This window comes from Oryctolagus cuniculus, chromosome 20, assembly GCF_964237555.1.
Source record: "Oryctolagus cuniculus chromosome 20, mOryCun1.1, whole genome shotgun sequence".
Classification (NCBI taxonomy): domain Eukaryota; kingdom Metazoa; phylum Chordata; class Mammalia; order Lagomorpha; family Leporidae; genus Oryctolagus; species Oryctolagus cuniculus.
Genome location: NC_091451.1, coordinates 27,081,726 through 27,103,460, shown reverse-complemented (window position 1 = coordinate 27,103,460; position 21,735 = coordinate 27,081,726). Strand labels below are relative to the sequence as shown.

The 21,735-nt window shown below is 42.6% G+C and overlaps 1 protein-coding gene and 1 long non-coding RNA gene across 5 annotated transcripts in view; one reads left to right on the top strand and one right to left on the bottom strand.

The window, feature by feature from the left end:
• STON2 (stonin 2) overlaps window positions 1-12,578 on the top strand; it is a 190,950-nt gene extending 178,372 nt beyond the window's left edge. For all 4 annotated transcript variants that reach the window (XM_008271961.4, XM_051826192.2, XM_051826188.2 and 1 more), the window contains 2 exons: window positions 3,305-3,507; window positions 5,375-12,578. In XM_008271961.4, coding sequence (XP_008270183.2) covers window positions 3,305-3,507; window positions 5,375-5,458 — 287 coding nt within the window. In that variant the 3' untranslated portion in view covers window positions 5,459-12,578. The remainder of the gene's footprint in view (window positions 1-3,304; window positions 3,508-5,374) is intronic.
• LOC138843145 (uncharacterized) overlaps window positions 1,989-21,735 on the bottom strand; it is a 44,754-nt gene continuing 25,007 nt past the window's right edge. The window contains exon 3 of the long non-coding RNA XR_011384940.1: window positions 1,989-3,445. This is a non-coding gene — a long non-coding RNA (uncharacterized lncRNA). The remainder of the gene's footprint in view (window positions 3,446-21,735) is intronic.

Genomic DNA, 21,735 nt, shown 5'->3' with positions numbered 1-21,735 from the left:
GGGTGCAGCCATTAGGGTAAGTCATCCCCACCCCACTGCCCTTGTGCCATACGGCTCAGGCTGAGCAGAGGCAGTACATTTTGATTGACATGACCACCAAGATGACATGCAGGGGAAGAAAAGACAAAAATTGCTGCTGGAGGAAAAGAGGACTGGAGATAGGACCAACAGAAAAAATAAGGCTTTAGTGAGCACTTTCTGTAGTGCTTCCCAGGGCAGTGGGTTCGGGAAGCTCAAGGCCAAGTAGGTGCAGCTTTAGTGTTTGTTACATATGTATTTCCGGAGGACTGGAACCTTGCCTTAGTAAGATTTTTGAAGTACAGGACAGCCTAAGGGTATTTGGGATGTTTTGCCTTGAACATCTCACCCCCATTACTGCTCTTGAGGTCATCGTTCTCTAACATTTTTGGTAATAAAACCCCTAAAAGGAGCTTCCTGTACTTATTCTGGCCAATGGCATGTTTCTATACCATGTGCAAGGAGTTGGTAACTCCCCTTTCTGGAGACTTGAGATGTGTAGGATCAAATCACAGTCAGACTGCAAGTTCGTATCCATTGCTGGTGTTCACTGTGGCAAGATCCTGCCCTCCCATCCAGTGCTCATTCACCTAAGCAGAGAGCTAATGATCTGTCAGTAGTAAAATGAGCTCTTCTGTCTAGATGTTGGGCTTGGGAAATTTCCTTTTAGAGATAATTTTCATAATTCTCTTACCTCCACTTGCAGTGACAAAGCTGGGGCCCAGATGAGGTCAGAAGGCCTAGCTGTTGGGAGGCATTGCAAGCTTGCATCCACAGAGTTTGCCCTAACCTCAGTCACCAAGGGACCAAATAACCATCTTTGAATTCCAGCATGAGTCTGGCCAGCCAGACCCAGCCCTGCCCTGCCCTGTTCATTTGGAGCTTCCCTAACTGAGCTGCTTGGAACCCCTCCCACCCTAATCTCAAGAGTTTTTCTTAATCTTAGAAGGCAACAGAACAAGTCCTGCTGCTTCCACTCATCATGTACCAAGAAACTAAACATTCTGTCCTACACGGGTAGATTTCTTTGTTGGAATTCCAGTTCTCATTAGACCAGGTGAGGAGAAAACAATCCTTTATGGAAAATAAAAATCTGAATTTTAGTGTTAAATTTTCTCAACTTTGTCAAGGAAGATGACACAGTGGTTTTATTTAGTTCTTTACCGTGAATTGAGCTGTAACACCTTTCAAAGCTGCACTTCCCTAATCGTCTCCCAGCCCTGCACAGGTAGTAGTTCATGTCAGGAATCTAAGCTGCATTCCTTTCAGAGTCTGCTGTGGCTATGCTTTGATGAAGTGAGAAGAAGGAATTGGTTTTATGGGAAGAAATGGTTTCTTAGTATTCCAACAATGTACAAATAAAGGTAATTTGATAAGATGTTTGCTCAAGTTGCTATTGGATTAAGAAACTTTTCTGTTTGCTTTACAGTGATCTGATTGCATAGCGGTGTATTGAGACGAATTGAGGACATAGTTCAGAGTCATTTTTGAATTTTATCCCCAGCTCCACCTCTTAATGGCGGTGTGACCTCAGGCAATTTACTTAACCCTCTCAGAGGACCTCATTTTTATCAGCTATAAAATTGGGTTATGAATATGTAGCTCATTCTGAATGAAATTGGTTAATGTTTCTAAGTGCCTAGTCCATTATCTAGGCTGTAATAAATGCCTCATAAATGATAACTATCTAATTACATCTGTGCTGCACAATCTTAAAAATACTGAATGGATTCATCTTCAAATAATGTAATTTTTACTATCATGTCTATAGTATTTAAATTCCTTTCCTAAGAGCCAATGCAAAATTTTCAATTATTTTTCCTAAAGTTGTGACTCTATAGAAATAACCACTGAAATATGTTATATTTTTGAAATGGAGCAAAGCAAATATTTGATTCTACAGTGTTTTCCTTGGAGAGTGAGTGTGTATGTCCTCAGTCTATGAGATTGAAAAGTCCTGCCCAGACCAGTAAAGAGCATTGGAATTGTTTATTTAGGGAAGCTGGGGGTAAGGAAGTGGCTGTATCAGTTATAAAATGAAATCAAAGCCATTTCATGTTTCTGATCCATAGATGTTTTTATAGGAGGGTTCCTACAACTCACTCCCTCCTCACCCCTGTCACCTTGCAAATCTGGTCTTGAGGTTTTGGGACCACGAGGTTATGACCCAATGTAGTTAAGAGCAATCTGGACTCAGACCCCTGGGTTCGGTTCTCTGCTCTGCCACTTACAAGCTGTGACCTCGGGCAACTCATTTTACCTCCCCAAGTCTTGGTTTCCTCATTTTCCGTAAGAATAATTAATAATAAAAATAAAAATAATGCTACGACCTCAAGGGATTGTTAGGAATAATCCCAGAGAGAATCCAGCGTAAGATGCCCAGCAGACCTCCTGATTGTTCTGAAGCATGACAGTGGTGCTGCAGTAGTTATAGTCACAGAACTGAACTCTGACTCTTTTTCCCCAAAAACCTAACAATTCTCAAACTAAAATCAAACCCTAAGTTTGCCATCCAAGTACAGTAGAGTTACCCATAGGTTTACAGAATTCAACAGCAGCAAGGAACTAGTGGGTCAGGCCTTGTCTAGCCCACCCATTTCCTCCCTCTCCCCCAATCTCCCTACTCTGCAGAAGGGGAATTGAGACCAGGGGAGAACAAAGGACATGGGTTTAGGATCTCTACCACTTAGCAGGTGAGCCAGAAGTCAAACCTAGGTGTTCTGTTGGTTGGGTTTTCTTTCCAGGTACCATATGCTTCCTTAATACATGTGAGCTATTCATAAGCTCTTTGTGACTTACATATATCATTCACCCACAAAGACATGCCAAAAGCGTTTTTGAAAATATGAAAAGCTATTAAGGGAATTCACTTCATCTTTCAAAGGAAAGCAATGATTGTGCTCCAGGTGGCTGTCACTGATGTTTTATTAGGTGCTAAGTGCTGCTCCCTTTTGTTCTGTTCTGCCAATCTACAGCCCCTGTTTCTCAGTATTTATGCTGCATCCGCATCTTACTGTGACCTGGGCAGGCAGAAAGGCCCCTGGTTCTCAGGCTGTGGGTTTCATTGCTAGGATACCAGGATGACTGTAATAGATGGTGTTGTACCGAAGGGCCCGAACGTGATTTCTGCTAAGGCCAATCTTTTACTCAGCATTGGACTCTCTGCAAGATTGCCAGGTGCTCAGCCTGTGGGCTTGCTTTGTTGTGGAGGGGGCTTCCTCTGCCTCCGGTTCTACTTTCTCCCCAAAGAACCTGATCTCTGGTTGCTGTGTCTTTTCTCTTATAGCTTCTGGTCACCCACACTGTTTCTTCTGCCACCTTGAACTTGGCTCTGACCGGGAAGTGCCTTCCAGATTTGCAAATCACGTGAATGTTGAGTTCAGCATGCCCACAACTTCTGCCTCCAAAACGGCTGTAAGATCCATCTCTGTGGAAGACAAGACTGACGTCAGGAAGTGGGTCAATTATTCTGCACACTACAGCTACAAGGTAGCCTCAGGAGGCATCTGCCTGATGCTTCCAAGTCCATTTGTTCACTCCATTACCCTCCTCCTCTTACTGTTTCTAGCAATGCTTTGCCACAGTGCAAGGCATTTTCCTACTGCCTTCAAGGAAAATTCATGCAACTGTGGATAAGTCTGCTCTGATTTAAATGAATAATCTCCTTCCTGAGAAAGGTTGAGAAAGGATGAAGAGGCTGAATATAAGAGGCTGAATGAAGAGGAGAATCTAAAGTCTCTGTTACCTTGAAGAACAATAAGAGCAGTGGAATAAAGGGTTATTCACTTGTAATATAGTTTATGTTGCAGTGTCGTGAACTTGGAAGTGGAGGAAATGTCAGGCAGGTGCTAACTCAAAGCATATATTCCAGCTTTAGGAGTTGATGAAGTGGATCTGAACAGAGGACACATATGACCTGGGCCCTAGGCTACAAAAGGACAAAACTGAAAGCCAAAAGATCTCCAATAGTGAGAGGATCAGGATTGTGGAAGGAATAATCCAAGCTGGTTTTCTGATATACATAGTGATACTCTTGAAGAGTAAAAATTCAGTTCAAGAAGATTTAATGCTAAGTAGTACAAAAAGCTGTCGAATGAGGAATTTTCAAAGTGGTTTAATAATTTTATACTCATAATAATGTCCTTAAATGTGTTGTTGTTCTAAACATTTTCTTAGCTGTGTGGGTGAAACATTCAACTACGAAAAAGAACAAACACTCCATCTTGTGGCCAGAAATAAAATAGCACTTCCCCAAACATGATTATATTCTGTCCTGTACACACCATCCTAAATCAGACATCAGCAGTATACAAAGCGGCGCTGCAAAGAGTGATTTTTTTATTTGACGGGTAGAGTTATAGACAGTGAGAGAGAGACAGAGAGAAAGGTTTTCCTTCCGTTGGTTCACTCCCCAAATGGCCACTATGGCCCATGGTGCACCGATCCAAAGCCAGGAGCCAGGCGCCTCCTCCTGGTCTCCCGTGAGGGTGCAGAAACCCAAGTACCTGGGCCATCCTCCACTGCCCTCCCGGGCCACTGCAGAGAGCTGGACTGGAAGAGGAGCAACCGGGTCTAGTACCCGGTGCCCCAACTGGGACTAGAACCCCGGGTGCCGGCGCCACAGGCAGAGGATTAGCCTAGTGAGCCACAGCGCCGGCTTACAAAAAGCAATTATTAAATTCCAGAACTCAAAGTATTCCCTACCTTACTTATCAATGGCTTCAGTTGAAGATTGTTATTTTCAAGGCAAGATTAATATAATAAATCTCTTTATAGCTATAGTATTTTACAGAAAATATCATAGAATTGTAAACATTATGTAAAAATTTGGAGGCTTTGTAAAGAGGTAAAGTATCTGAGGAATGAGACTAGTCTGATACAAAAGAATTCATTCATTTGGCAAGCCTTTGTCAATTACCTACTATATTCCTACATTATTGGATGGAATAGTGGACAAGATCCTGCCCGAGGCCTCTGGAGTCTGTGATGTAGTGAGCTGGACAGATGTACAAGGTACCATGGGGATAATCACAGTGGAAAGCCTCTAAGTCTACTCAGTGAGTCAAGAATAACTTCACAGAAGAGATGACCTTTGAGCGACCGTGCAAGGCAAAGCATAAGATTTTTTTCCAGGTGGGCCAAGAGGGAGAGAAAATTCTGAGTGGAATGAAGAGTGTGTGCAAAGAGAAAGTCATAATCTCTTCAGGGCCAGTAGCTCCAATGGGGCTAAAGCCCTAAACTTTAGCAGAATTACAAAGAATCTCAAAGAACTTTCCGTGATATTCCCATTCAGTTTATTTGTTTCCATGCATTTCTCTTCTTCCTAGTACTCATCTCCAACTTCTCTTCTTGGCAGGTGGAAATTGAACAGAAAAAGAGTTTGAAGCCGGACTTTGAAGGAGATGAATCGGAAAATCCCAAGGAGTGTGGGGTTCAATGAGAAAGCCCTACAGCAAGGAACCCTGACCCAAGTGTCACGATAGGGTGTGTTCCTGAATAGCTGAAATTTAAGTCAGTACCTGCTGTGGCCACACCATTCTAGGTGTAGGGTATGAGCCCTTGCTGTCTGCAGTTAACGTGCGTTTTATCAGGAGACCCTGGGGTAGTTGCTTAGAAGAGGCTCACTGGCACTGACCACACCTGGAGCACGTGGGCCACCTGGCTTTGGGAGCTCATTGTGTAATTAAGCCTCCTTATCTCCTCTGTTTGTCTTGCAGCACTGGTATGTGGTTTCTTGAGACTGTTAGAGTCAGGACCTGCCACATCAGTGTGGGCATGATCTTCTCATGTTCTCTGTTACTCATGAGCTCCTGGAGAAGGCAGTCCTGAGAAGTGCATTACGAATCCACCTCTGTCACTCCCTCCAGAAAAGGTGCAAAACACATGTCCCTCCTGGGTCCACTGGACCTTTGCTAGGCTTCTCCATCTTTCCCACGTGAACACCGTGCAACAGGGGTTTTACACTATTCCTTCCTGGTCCTATATGGTTTAGATTGAAACACTTCTTTTCATCTTTCTAACATTTCCATTGTGGGATTTGCTATCCCAAGTCACAATAAACAATGGGAAAAAGGCACCATAGGATACTTTTTTTAGTCTGTGATTAACCCAAATTTTACAAAAAGGGTGGCTATTGAAGGGAAAGCAAAATTGAGCTTATTTTTCTTCATTCTGGAGAAAAGGGACATTAAATGTAAGATTATATTCACTTAAGGAGACAGCTTCAATCTCTGTGAATTCCAAATACAGGCCACTTCTGATTCTTGAAACACATGGCTATATATTTATTATACCTCAGGGGCATTTAGGTCTTTTTATACCTCATAGCCAGAAGACAGTTTCACGTCTCTTTAATTCAAAATTAACCAGAAAGTTAAGCTGAAAATACAATTTTAAAAATCTGCTTAAAAATAATGAGCTTTCTCCCCAGATTCAGATTTTGATATTCTCAGTATTATAATAGATCAAAAAGGCAAAAGACTGTAGGGTAGAGATTGGGAAAAGCCATATTTTCCTAATGTTGGGAACATTAAATCCTGATTCCAGGAATCAATCTTTTCCTGCATCTGTTCCTGCTCAGCTTCTTATTTGTACTTTGGTATTTTCTCTCATGATGAATGGAGTAAGAGGACAGAAAACATCCTTTATCAAAATTGTAGAAGATACAGAAGTGTCTCCAGTTTCTGGCCAACAGATTCAAGACTGATTTATTCAGTGAAATACATTGAATTCTAACTATGTACTGACACTAGGCTATAGATCACAATGTTTTGAAATATCTGGACATAGAACTGAAGCTAAAGGATGAGATTGAGTAGGTATTAATGGAAAACCCCTAAGTACAGAGTGGAGTGTGCGTATGTGTGGCCTGTGTGTGTGTGTGTGTGTGTGTGTGTAAGAGTATTAGTGATTTCACAGCAGTTCATTTAGAAATGTTTTCTTAGGGAAATGGGTGTTCAGTTTTTTTTATCAGGAATATATTGAGGCTATTCACAAAGCTGATATATTCAACCTGTGTTAATATTTGTCCAGGGAGCCCTACATGCACTGTTGATTAGTCCACATCTGGATACAGGATTGGGTTCCATTACTGGTGCCATATCTTTAAAGAGAGATAATAATAAATTGTATCTGCAGGCGGGTGACCAGGGTTGTAGCAGGTCTAATTATATAAGGCACAGGGGAGTAGGTTCCTTGCAGAACAGAAGGTATAGCTGCGAAGGGAGTGCATAGAGGAGGAAATGTTTTCATAGCTGCCTCAGAATTTCTGTTGAGCTATAAAAAGGAAAAGGAATTAGACTTATTCTCTGTAACTTCAAAGGGCAACAACAGGAACAAAGAGGAACTTTCCAGATGACAAATGATTGCTGCAATATAAGAAAGAACTTTCTAATAAAAGTTACTCTAAAGAGGAATGGACTCAAGTAGTAAAGTTTCCTGTTGTTGCAAATGCCAAATGTTTAAAATAACGGCCTGTCCCAGGTGCTATGAAAGGGACTCCTCTTTGGGATAAATGATGACCAAAATCCCTTCTGGAAACAAGTTCAGTCTCAATACTGATGAAATAGGGCTCTCTAACTCCAGTTGTGTTTTCCTTGGTGTTCTCATGCTGTTTGAAATATAATGGTGTCCCCTCTAGAGGTCTCTGTCAGGGGATTCGAAGCACACCCCTTCTCCTACTGACCCAAAGGCACTCGAGATTTCTCCCGGAACAGGCTGGAGCCTTGGAAAGGTGAGTGCAGATCATTCCACCACCTTCCTCACTCCCGGGCTTACCTCAAGGCCCTGCCTCACTGAGTGCCAACACTGCGTGTTGCTTGTTGGACCCTTCTTCCCTTGGTTAATTTGTACTCTCTTTGTGCTTCCACCTGGACTCTTTAACCCTTTTTTTTTTTTAAAAACCAAGTTGGGAAAATTACTTCTATGCCATCTACATTCAGCAAGCAAATTATTTTTGAAACCTACTACCCTTGAGTTCCATCTAAGTTACCTCTGTTGTTTTTAGGGCATTGACTCTGGGTAGCATTTAGGGGCTTGGGGAATATAATCCAGGTTGAACGTCCCTAATTGGAAAATCTGAAATCTAAAGTGTTCCAAAATCTGAGACTTTTGAGGATTCACCATTAAAACCCAAATGAAAAATTCTGTTGCATGCACAAAACGATTTAAAATATTATATAAAATTACCTCCAGGCCATATATAAAAGATGTATATCAAACATAAATGAATTTTGTGTTTAGACTTGGATCTCATCCCCAAGATATTTCATTATGTATATACCAGTAGTGCAAAATGCAAAACTGTTTGAGATCGGAAACACTTTTGGTCTCCAGAATTTAAAATGAGTTACTCAATCTGTACTATACATTTTAGAGCTATTACTTTACTATTAGCCTACGTGCAAAACACAGCTGGACAAATTACCTTCATGATAAGATTATTTGATAAAATTATTTAATGTGTCCATTCTACATTTGTCACCCTGGACTTTTATTTCTTCTCTTTGTAGTTACCAATAATCCTTATCTTTTATCCATAATATGAATATATTAAAGGTGAATTTATTTTACCAATGCATAGTATTCCTGTCAGAACATAAATTAGACATCACTAATGGTGTCATGCTTTCATTTGAGTCCAGGACTTCCTTTTTGACTTTACCATAACAAAGGATAAGAAATGTACTCGTCACAGAATGTGAAACAAAAGAATGCACAGTACTTTGTGGGGAACCATTAAATCCCCTTTGCCTGCTCTTATATGCAGAAATAGTTATTCTTTATTGAAAGTTTGTATTCTCATATTAAACATTGGAGAGGGTCTTTCTCTCTTTTTTTTTTTTTCTATTTGGTTTTCCTCCCCATTTTCTACCTTCCTGTGTAACTAACAAGGCTCATAATCCTTGAAAAATTTTTTTTTTTATTTAAAATGCTTCTTGTTTGAAATGAGACTAATTTCTGTTGGAATCCAGTAGTTGGGAACAGGAGTTTATTTCCCTAGAAACCATATTCCTGAGTAATGTGTTGCATGAAGAAGGCAAAGCATGTTATCTTATTCTTTGTGTCTCCAATACTTAGCACAAAGCTTAGAATATAATAGGATTCAACCACTTTAAATCCTTGCTGATAGCACAAACAGATATTCCTGAAGTAAGGGTAAATTATTAGATGTCCAGTAAATGTTTGCTGGAAGAATACTTACCCTGAGACTCTAAGACTACTTAAACTGTGCTTATCATCAAATGGTCATATCAAGGCACATAAGCATGCCTTTAGTTCCTACAGAACCTAAACAGTTTTGCTTTCCTCTTATTCTTGTCTCCAGAGTCAGCTTTCAGCACATAAGCACTCAGTGTGCTGCTGATTTTGAGCTACAGTGCACCTTACATTGAAATGCATATTTGTGCCCCAAAGCACAGAATGGCACAGATGCCATCCACAGTGAAGATTATTGATTCACTTTTGTTCCTATAAGTAAAACATCTGTGATCCTGAGCCTTGTCCATTTCAATAGCCAGAGGGAGAAGAAAACATTTGATAAAGTGCATAGCCAGGCTTGGTGTGTTAGGTCTTTTTTTCCCCTGACATTAGCCACTGACCAATGTTGCTGTGTATTTATTTTGTCACCATAGAGAGTTGGAGGTCTGAGATAGTGAGGCCAGAACTCGTCCAGATGAAGTCATGGTTTCTGAGCTGATTTATACTTCATAATAAGTTTAGTGATGAGAAGGCAGAGAGAACTGAAAAAAACAATTTTTAAAAACTATTTATTTGAGAGGCAAGGAGACAGATAGATATAGCTCCTATTTGCTGGTTGACTCCACAGATAGATGCTATGGATGGGGCTGAGCCAGACCAAAGCTCAGTCCAGTCTCCCAAATGGATGGTAGTCACCCAACTACTTGAGCCATCACCCACTTCCTCCCAAGGTGCACATTAGCAAGACAGCAGAAACAGGAGTGGAACCAGGTACTGAACCTAAACACCAGTGTGGGACGTGAGCATCTTAACCACTGGCTAAAAGCTCGCCCCTCTGAAGTTTTTTTCTTCAAAGCCTTGGGAATATTAAGTCAGTGTGAGTAGGAAGCACTGCCGGTCAGTCTACTTTTATGGATTCTTCCAGCTAGGAGTGGCAACTTTAACTTCTCAGAATCATGACTGTGGGTTAATATACAGCATACCTACAGTTTAGGGCATGCAATTTAACAAATTCAAATGAAACTAAAAAAATTAAATCCACACATACAAAAATCTAGTGAACCAGTCACTTCTAACACTTTGCTACCAAGTCTCATGTAAATTGTGACAACTCTTTATATAAAATTAGTCAAGGCATCTGTTTTTAAAGATTATTTTCTAAACATTACCAATGTCTAAATGCCAGTTCCCTACAAATCATCATTCTTAATTATGCTTTCTGTAAATGAGTCTGGCTTGGGATATTCTGACTCATATCTATCCATTTAAGGAATTAAAAGCGAAGGAGACAGATAAGGTAACCATCAATGTTAACAGGCATATGATTGTAATATTTTCCCATGTGTTAGCTAAAGCAAGAGTGGAATTTTTCCATTTCTTCTAGTATTCCTTAGCAAACGCAAATCTGCCTGAGAAAGTCTAGTCCTTTGTCTTGAGAATTGGAAAAAAAAAAAAAAAAAAAAAAAAAAAAGTATGTCAACCTGCAACCCAAGCCTTTAAAGACAGAAAGTATTCATAGTGTGTTCAGTCGTAACTGGAGAGAGGCAAGAAATAACTGGGTGCATAAAGAGCTATAAAAGAACAGTATAAAAAACAGAATTTCAGTATGAAAAGGTGAAGTGCAGAGAAATGACAAATAGGACATTGGCCACCAGCCTCAAAATACACTACAGGCCATCTCTTAAATTTGGAAATAATAAGCTCTAGGAAAAAATAAAAGATTGCATAGCATGGATAAACAATACAATTAATTCAGTTCAACAAGTATTTATCTAGTCAAGGTGCTGTGTTTGTTTGTAGCGTCGTCTTTCCCTAAGAAGGAGCAAAGACTAAACACATAATGGGAAATTGGCTTTTCTGTGGATTTTTAAAGGAAACAGGCATGGACACAATCAAATAACAGCCATATCAGATGACTTGTTTTTCCCAGTTGAGCTTCAGTTTCCTAAGACCCAACAACAACAGCAACAACAAGGGCTGGATTAACTGCTCATATCCTTCCCAGCTCTAGTTTTATGGGTTATTTAACAAAATAACATTTGGTGCCACTTTGAAGAACCAAGAAATTTACATTTTGAAGGTTGGGAAAATCAGCTGCTTTATTTTTCCCTTTGCACGGCTCTATCCTTTACCATCTGCCCAGGTGACAGAAACAGAGGAACCTGCAATCCTGTATACTGCAGTTGTTTTCAGAACACCAATGAGAATGGAGGCTCCGAGAGGGTAGGGTAGAGCGGTTGAAACACTGCTCTGCAAGTTCAGGGACAGAACAGCAGTGTGAGTGCGAAGAGAGACAACTAGGTCTCCCAGACTGATGTGAAGATGTTGGTGCTACTTACAGCACAAGTAAGTCTAATCCTCCAGTGTAGTGAGGATGTTAGGATATAAGCTGTTAGATTTATAGGTATGTCCTTTTATTTAAAACAAGACTAGAAATTGAGAAAGAAGAAACACTCAGTGAACATTCTGGGACTATGTACTATTTGTAAATTATGGCAATGCCAGATGAGAGAAAGGGACAGGGTACGCCCCCTCCATGTTAGTAACATGAAAATGTAGTTTAAATTTTTATAAAAACAAGTACAAGCTACACATCACCATGTATTTTGTGATATGTTTGAATGGGATTTTAGTTTCATTTCAGGTTGTGGTGTTAGGCATAATGAATCCCTCCCAACTGGTCAGAGTAAGGAATTCCAGCAACATCTTCCCATTCACTCCCATGTTCTAACCCCAGTTCATACCATCAGTTCTGGTTGTCAACATCTTCTAGCCTCACTGTGATGGAAGCTTTAGGCACCATTGCTCACCTCTTATGCTTATCCTACAGGAACAGTTCTGGGAACACAGATGTACGGTCACACCCTAACAGCAGCATGGTGGGTGTAAAGGTTTTTAAATAGGGGTAAGAGACAGAAAGTACATGCATTCTCTGACATAAGCCAGCAGTCATTTCCCCTTTGTGTCCACATGCCAAAGGAACCTGGAAAAAACTATCATATTCAAGAGAGGAATCAGAGTCAGTATTTTCACCAGGGAGTAACAGAGGAGCACTCCATTTTTGTAATGTCCTTAATGAATTTCAGTGTGTCAAGATCTAATGACAGATTCGGCTGATCCAAGTCACATTCTTCTTCCTCCATCCTCATTCATTGTAACTTCTTGCACTATTGTGGTTAATTGTATGTAAAAACCAGTTTACTTTTTTTTTTTTTTAGAAAAATATGTGCCTATGTAATAGTCTACACACTGGCTGTCTCTGTAGAGGTGAGGTTTTATTTTCATTGTTCTGCCAATTGTAATCTGTAAAACCTTTTTTGGGGGCTTTGAAAATGAACTATTAATAAAAAATGTAAACAATGTCTCTTGCAAGTTTTAATGAAGTCAGGGATAATGAAGAGTAATGTTTATTAATAAGGCTCATCAACTAATTAACATGGTTAGTGATCATAAACTGACAAGTTAACAAGTGACCAGTTAATTATCCTAGTTTATTATGTGTTGAATCAGTTCAATAAATTGCATTCCTACTTTGTGCTTAATTCTATGAAACAAATGAAAATATTATAGTCTTTAGGGTGACACTGCTTTAAAGCTTGCATCCAACCTGAGGCTGGGCTCAATCTAGTAATACCATGAAACTATTTTGGAATCTTGCCAATAAAGCATTATTCCATAAAGACTAATCCATCAACAATGGACTAGGTATTTTTGAACTATGAGAAAGATTAAAGGCAAGAAGAACAATTGAAAGGCTTTTTTGGAGTAAACAAGGAAAAAACACAAACAGATTTGTGTTTTCTTGATTTCAAATCTACCAGGGACTTTTTGTTTGTTTGTTCGTTTGTTCGCTTGAGAAGCAGAGACGAGAGTGAGCTCCTATCCTCTGGTTCACTGCCCACATCTGCAATGGCTGGGGCTGGGCCAGGCTGAAGCTGAGAGTTGGAAATTCAGTCTAGTTCTCCCAAGTGGGTACCTGGGACACAATTAGGTGAACCATCACCTGCTGCCTCCCAGGGTGCACGTGAGCAGGAAGCTGAAATTAGGAGCAAGGCCTGGACTTGAACCAGACACACATATATGGGACTCAGGCATCCCAAATGGCGTCTTCACTACTAGGCAAAATACCCACCAGGTCCAGAGTAGCTGGTTTTATTGCAATATATGCGGGGGTCTTTTAAAAAGTCATTGAAAAAATATATTATGAAACAACAATGCATGAGTTTCAAAAATTTTTTGCACCAAAATGAGCTTATCTTTTTAGTTTTTTTTTTTTTTTTTAAATTTCAGAGCCTTAGACAAACACTCACCAAATGCCTGCAACAGCAAAGCCTGGGCCAGGCTGGAGCCAGGAATGCAAAACCCAAGTACTTGCTATTACCTGTTGCTTCCAAGGGTATGCACTGTCAAGTAGCTGGAATCTGCACTGGAGGCACTAGGCCAAACACCCACCCCATGAATTTATCTTTTGATTCACTTTTCCATGAACTTTTTAAGCCCTCTTATACATGCATCTGTATGAGAAAATTCAGACCAGTTCAGTAGCATCCTGCTGTTAAGCGGTCTCTGTCTTGAATATAACATACAATTTTATAACCTAGTTAGTACAAAGTTGGGACCACTAATAACAGTTGAACAAAGTGGTTAACAGCCAAATAAGAGTATAGCCTTCTCTTACATTGAGAAGAGAATATTCTACTCCTGCCATTATTCTTTCATCCTTCTCTTTCCAGAGTTCCTTTGAACAAGCTGGAGATCTAAGTGTCTAGGATCTACATTGTCAAAAACTTTTAGCCTTCCATGATTTTTTTTTACTATCATAGAATAATTACTCAGGTAACATTTAAAGACAGGCATGAGGCCAGTGTTCTGGAGTAGCTGGTTATGGGAGTATGGCATCCCATACTGGAGTGCCAGTTCAAGTCTCAGCTGCTGCACTTCTGATCCAGATCCCTGCTAATGCACTTGAGAAGACAGTGGAAGATGGCCCGAGTATTTGGGTCCCTGCCAACCAGGGGGGAAACCTAGATGGAGTTAATGGCTCCTGGCTTCAGCCTGGCCCAGCCCCAGCTGTTGCAGCCATTTGGGGAGTGAAGCAGCAGCTGGAAGATCTTTCTCTCCCTGTTCTCCCTCTCTCCCTCTCTCTCTCTGCCTTTCAAATAAATAAATCTTTTTTAAAAAAATAGAGACATGCTCCCCAATGTTCTCAGGATGCAGGTAGAGGGAAATGAGAATGAGAGGAAGTGAAGATGAGAATTGAAACATCCTCACTCTGTTCCAGACTCTTCCTTCTCCTCCTTGAAAACTTCCGACTATCCCCTCTCTATTCCTTCAAGCCTGGGCTGCTGTTTGTATTCCTAAAGCATAATATTAGCCAACATTTATATAGTGCTGGTACAATCACTGGTACTAAGTCTTTTAGGTGAATTGTCTCATTTAACTGAGGTAGCACCCTCTATTCTGCATGGCACTAATAACTCAAGGCTGGTGGGTAGAACTTGGTTACTGAAGGTTAACAATGATGAGTTCCTACAGCACAAAAACAGGAAAGCACTGAAAAATATCAGGTATCCTCAAATTCACTGCCCACCCCCGTAGTGCGAATCCTTTAACAACCGTCTTTCTCTTATCATCAGGTCTGCAAACTGTTGTCTCTCTCATTACCAAGGGAAAACTGAAAACTTTTTTTAAAAAAAATTTTATTTATTTACTTGAAAGAGTTACACACAGAAGGAGAGAGAGAGAGAGAGAGAGAGAGAGAGAGAGTGTCATCCATCTGCTGGCTTACTCCCCAATTGGCCGCAGCTGCCAGAGTGCTGGCCAAGGACCTGGGCCATCTTCCACTGCTTTCCCAGGCCATAGCAGAGAGCTGGATCAGAAGTGGAGCAGCCAGGACTCGAACTGGCTCCATATGGGATGTCGGCACTGTAGGCGGTGGCTTTACCCACTACGTTACAGCGCCGGCCCCTGAAAACTATTCTTAAAATCCCATCTTTTTTAGTGTTTATTCATTTTCATTTATTTGAGAGACAGATCTTCCATCCTCTGGTTCATTCCTGAAATGCCTGCAACAGCCTGGGCTGGATCAGGTTAAAACCAGAAGCTAGGAACCCTCTCTGTGTCTCTCACAAGGGTGGCAGAAACCCAAGTCGTTGAGCCCTCATATGCTGCCTGCCTCCCAGGTGCATTAGGAGGCTGGTTGAGGAGGCAGAAGCAGAGGTGGGACTACATCCTGGGCACTGATGGGGAATGTGGGTGTCCCAAGTAGCAGTTTAACCAACTGTGCCACTGTGACTGCCCTCTAAAATCCTACGTTAGTGGAGTTCCAAAGACAGCACTCTTAAAAATCACATAAATAGCTCATAAACTAAACAAAGGGGTAAGTGCTTAATGACAGTTGCTGTCTGACTCTCAATTCATTTCCTGTTTCTTCCTTGAGGATACTGACACAGTCATCGCCAATCAAGATCCCAGCCACCTGAACAGTATGTTCTAGTTCCTGGTCAGTGTGAGGAAGTCATTAAAATTAGTCACACAGTTATTCCGACTTTTACCAACACGAATGGATAGACGGTTTTATACCTGGCAGCATCCTTGATCTGTCTCACAGACCCGTTGGTGCGAAAGCAGACCAAATAACTTGAATGGAACTAATGTGAATCTTCACTGTATTTCACCTCTATTATGCAATGCAATTTTTAGTTCCATTCCAGCTCATCCTGTCTTGGATGCATTGAAATCTCTTTCCAAACAAAACAGAAGTCTATCTTAGATCCCCAGAGAAGATTTAATGCAGACTCAGACTTTTTTAGAGGCCTCATAAGTTACACATAAAATTTTTTAGAAAGCTATGGCCCAGGGGCTGGCACTGTGGCATAGTGGGTAAAGCCTCCGCCTGCAGTGCCAGCATCCCATATGGACGCCAGTTTGAGTCCTGGCTGCTCCACTTCCCATCCAGCTCTCTGCTATGGCCTTGGAAAGCAATAGAAGATGACCCAAGTCCTTGGGCCTCTGCACCACGTGGGAGACCTGGAGGATGTTCCCGGCTCCTGACTTCGGATTGGCACAGCTCTGGCTACTGCCGCCATTTGGGGAGTGAACTAGTGGATGGAAGACTTTGTCTGCCTCTGTGTAACTTTGCCTTTCAAATAAATAAAATAAATCCTTAAAAAAAAAAAAAAAAAGGAAGCTATGGTCAAAATACCTGTACTTACCCCCCACCCCCAACATGCACATGCACATACACATACACAATCTAGTTCAACAGAAAGGAACGGGATGTATCTGTCTTCTACCTATGGACTGCAAAGCCCCAGCATCTTCTCTCTCCTCCCCCTTTTCATTTTTGTTTGCTCTTCACTAACCTGGCGTAAAGTACTAGTTAATCTGGTGGCAGTGGCAGAGAAAGGGCCATGTCTTAGAGATCTGAAACAGTCCCCAATTATTTCTGCCCACATCAACTTCTTTTTTTCCAAACTATTTCATTTACCATCTGCTGCTTTTAGCATGTGTCACCTTTTGGTATTTTATATTTACTTAAGATGTGTTTATTTGCTTATTTGAAATAAATAAATTACAGAGAGAGATACATTTCCATCCACTGGAACCAGAGCCCATAAGGGATACTGATGTCACAGGCAGTGGCTTAACCCGCTGCGCCACAATGTCATCCCCAAGTATTTTATAAGGTTCGTCTTCCTCATTCAGAAGCAATAGTTAGGGGCAGAGGTATAGTGCAGTAGGATAAGCCACCACTTACAATGCTCACATCCTGTATCCCAGTGCCAGGTCAAGTCCTGGCTCCTCGCTTCTAATCCAGCTTCCTGCTAATGCATCTGGAAAGCAGAAGATGATGGCTCAAGTATGTGAATCCCTGTCAGCCATGTGGGAGACACAGATGGAATTCCTGGCTCCCGGCTTTGGAGCCAGCACCGGCTGTGGCAGCCATTTGGGGAATGAATCAGCAGATGGAAGATTCTCTTTCAAATAAATCATTCTTTTTTTAAAATAAATAAATAAATGCATTGGCTTTCTTAGTGTATGGCAAAAATGCACCAAAATAATATGAATAGGCAAACATAAATCTGCATGCTATTAAAAATGACTAAAATTCTATATTCCCAGCTGGCACCGCGGCTCACTATGCTAATCCTCCGCCTGCAGCACCAGCACCCCGGGTTCTAGTCCCAGTTGGGGCGCCAGTTCTGTCCCGGTTGCTCCTCTTCCAGTCCAGCTCTCTGCTGTGGCCCGGGAGGGCAATGGAGGATGGCCCAAGTCCTTGGGCCCTGCACCCGCATGGGAGACCAGGAGAAGCACCTGGCTCCTGGCTTCGGATTGGTGCAGTGTGCTGGCCATAGTGGCCATTTGGGGGATGAACCAACGGAAGGAAGACCTTTCTCTCTCTCTCTCTCTCTCTCTCTCTCTCTCTAACACTGCCGTAAAAAGAAAATTCTATGTTCCTATAAAGCTTTCTTATAATCCTTTCAAGTCACTCCTCCCTCCCACCTCTCTGTAGTCTAGGAAAGTCTTCTCTACTATTGCTTTCCTTCATTCTTGCAGTTCAGAGGTTGTCGCTCCCCCTCTTCGTGGAGGAACGACACAGGACCCTGCACTGTTCTTTCGTCTGCTCGGCCCTCCCTGGGTTTGCTGCTGGTTCTTCCCGGGTTGGCTACTGTCCCTTCCACCTCCGTGGAAGGGCGGTTCCCCCTGCCACATTCCCCACTTCCGCAGGGGAGCGGCACACCACCGGCCGGCTCTCTCGGGGGCTGCACAGGTGTTCCCTTAGATGTTCCCCTTAGATGTTCCTGGTGCATGCCGTCTCTCTCCTCCTTTATAGTCCTCCTCCGCCAATCCTGACTCGGCTGCCCACACGCCGAGTACGCTGCTCTCCAATCAGGAGCAAGTCCTACAGTTTATTGGCTGAACTGGAGGCAGCTGTGTAGAAGCTGTTTTCTTCTCTCCCAGCGCCACATTGTGGGAGAGCAGATGCATAGAATAAGTCTTAATTCCAGTAACAGTATAGTCCGAGTTGCTCCCCACAGAGGTTATTGCTGTCATGAATGCTGCAAGCATGCTTAATATTCCTTATTCATCAGGCGGTATAAAATTCATCCCCTTTTGTTCACTTAATGCACTTATTTGAGGAGAGAAGGGAGAACAAACAAAAACGCTTTTTCCTCCTGTCACTCAGTGCCAATCTTCTGACAGCCAATGCTAGAAAAAGGCAAAAACCCAAATATCAAAGTATTTTCCCTTTTCAGCACTCTGTTCTCAACATTCATTTTTAAAAACCGTTCTCATTTATTTAAATGGCACAGAGACAAAGATCCTTCATCCACTGGTTCACTAACCAAACGCCTTCAATAGCTAGGGCTGAGCCAAAGATGAGAGCTCAATTCAGGTCTTCCACATGCCTGGCAGAGCCCCAAACACTTGGCCACCACCTGTGGTGTGCATTAATAAAAAGCTGGATCAGAAGCAGAGGTGGAACTTGAATCTAGGCACTCTCATATGGGATGTGGGCTTCCCAAACACTGTTTTAACTGCTGCATCAAATGCCACTCCACCCACACAGCACTTCTCAGCATAGATGTGTCAGAATTTAAAAGGGAGGGGGCAGTGTTGTGGTGTAGCTGGTAAAGCCAACACTTGTGACACTGGCATCCGATATAGGTGCCAATTTGTGTCCCAGCTGCTCCACTTCTGGTCCAGCTCCCTACTAATGGGCTAGAAAAAGCAGCAGAAGATAACCCAAGTGTTTGGGCTCCTGCCACCTATGTGGGATACTGGGATCAGCCTGGCCCAGTGCTGGCCACTGTAGCCATCTAGGGAGTGAACCAGTGGACGGAAGATTCTCTCTCTCTCTCTCTAATTCTTTCAAAGTAAATAAATAAATGTTTACATATTTTGTTTTGTCTTGTTTTGTTTTGACATATGCACAGAAAAGAGGGAGAGAGAAAGCTCCCAGACACTGGTTCACTCCTCAAATGCCAGCAACAAGTAAGACTTGTTGCCGGGCTGAAGCAAGGATCAGGAGTTCAATCCAGGTCTCCCAAATGGTTGGCAGGGACCCAACTGCTTGAGCGTCACCACTACCTCCTAGCATCTGCACTGGAAGCTGGAGTCAGGAGCTAGAGCCAAGAATGGAATCCAGGTACCTCAATGTGGGGCATGGACATCTTAACCACTAAGGTCAATACCCATCCCTGTTTGAATTTTTTTTTTTTTGAGGGTCAGAGACACAGGGCTCAGATGCATGCAGATTTTTCCCCACACATCAAGCAATTCTGTGGATTCTGCAGTCACCTGGATGGCCTCTGTTTCAGTTCCGTTGTGACACTGTCTACTTGGAGACAGCATCAGATCCCACAAGTTGAGGGCTTAGTTCCTGTCTTAGTCGATTTTCTGTTGCTATAACAGAATACCACAGACTACGTACTTCAATTTAAAAAGAAAGTTATTCCAAAGCAGAAGTGTGGTGCAGTGAGTTAAGTTGCCACTTAGGATGTCTACATCCCATATCAAAGCAGATGATAGCTTGAGTGCTTGGGTCTCTGCCACCCATATGGAGTTTCTAGCTCCTGGCTGCAGCCTGGCTAAGCCCCAGCTGTTCCAAGCCTTTGGGGAGTGAACCAGCATTTGGAATATTCTCTCTTTTCCTATCACTCTGTCTTTCAAATAAAAAACAAAATAAACATTAGAAAAAATTGTCCCCAGGGTGGTGCTGTGGCTTAATAGCCTCCGCCTGCAGCACCAGCATCCCATATGGATGCCGGTTCTAGTCCCAGCTGCTCCTCTTCCAATCTAGCTCTCTGCTATAACCTAGGAAAGTAATGGAGGATGGCCCAAGTACCTGGGCCCCTGCACCTTCGAGGGAGACTCAGGAGAAGCTCCTGGCTTCTGGCTTCAGATAGGCTCAGCTCTGGCCTTTGCGGTCAATTGGGGAGTGAACCAGCAGATGGAAGACCTTTCTCTTTGTCTCTCCCTCTGTCAGTAACTCTACCTCTCAAGTAAATAAATAAATAAATAAATAAGTCTTTTTAAAAAATTACCCCTTCAGGCCTACACCGCGGCTCACTAGGCTAATCCTCCACCTGCGGCGCTGGCACACGGGGTTCTAGTCCCGGTTGGGGCGCCAGATTCTGTCCCGGTTGCTCCTCTTCCAGTCCAGCTCTCTGCTGTGGCTCGGGAGTGCAGTGGAGGATGGCCCAAGTGCTTGGGCCCTGCACCCGCATCATGGGAGATGAGGAGGAAGCACTTGGCTCCTGGCTTTGGGTTGGCACAGTGCAGTGGCCGTAGCGGCCATTTTGGGGGGTGAACAAACTGAGGAAGACCTTTCTCTCTCTCTCTCTCTCTCTCTCTCTCTCTGTCTGACTGCCTGTCCAAAAAAAAAAAAAATTCAAAAGTCTGGTTTTGGTATCTGGTGAATGCCTTCATGCTGTGTGTGCCATCCCATGATGGAAGAGTAGAAGGGCAAATATGCATATGAGAAACTTTGAGGGGTAGACTATTATAATAACCCACTCATGGGGCAGGTGTTTGGTGCAGCAGTTAAGATGCCACTTGGGAGGCCTACATCCCAAATCAGAATGTCTGCCTGTCTGCTCCTAGTCCAACTTCCTGCTGATGCATACCCTGGGAGGCAGCAGGTAATGGTTCAAGTACTTACTACCCTGTCACCCAGGTCCACAGCCCCCCAGCAAAGCTCCCCAGTTCAGATGTCAGTTGTGAACACAGGTTGTAGGCTGTGCTTCTGACCACTGGCTACAAACAGGTTTCTACTACCCTTCCTAGAGTTCAATTTGCTAGAGCAGGTCAAGTAACTAAGGGAAAGACTTCATGTTTACCTGCCTTTTATAAAGGATATTATAAAGGATATAGATCAAGAGATTAATAGGGTGAGGCAGAGGAATATGGATGCACTTCCATGCCCTCTGCACCACCCTGCATGAACTCCACTGTGTTGAGCCACCCAGAAGCTCGCTGAACTCAGTTCTTTTGTCTTTTAAAAAAAAGGATTTATTTACTTATTTGTTTATTTATTTATTTGAAAGGCAGAATTACAGAGGGAGAGAAAGAGGCAACGAGATCGTCTGTCGGTTCACTCCCCAAATGGCCAGAATGGCTGGAGCTGGACTTGTTTGAAGCCAGGAGCCAGGAGCCTCTTCCAGGTCTCCCACATGGGTGCAGGAGACCTGGGGCATCTTACTTTGCTTTCCCAGGCACATCAGCAGGGAGCTGGATGGGAAGTGGAGCAGCAGGAGTGGAACATGCCCTCATATGGATTGCTGGCACCACAGTTGGCAGCTTAACCATATACACCACAATGCTGGACCCAATCCTGTAGAGTCTTTATGGAGGCTTCTCTATGTAGGTATGATTGATTAATCATGATCAACTCAATCTCAGCCTCTCCCCCTCTCCCCCTCTCCCCTGAGGTTTGGGTGTAGGGCTGAAAGTTCCAACCTTCTAATCTTGCTGTATTTCCAGTGACCAGCCCCTATCCTGAAGCTAACTAGG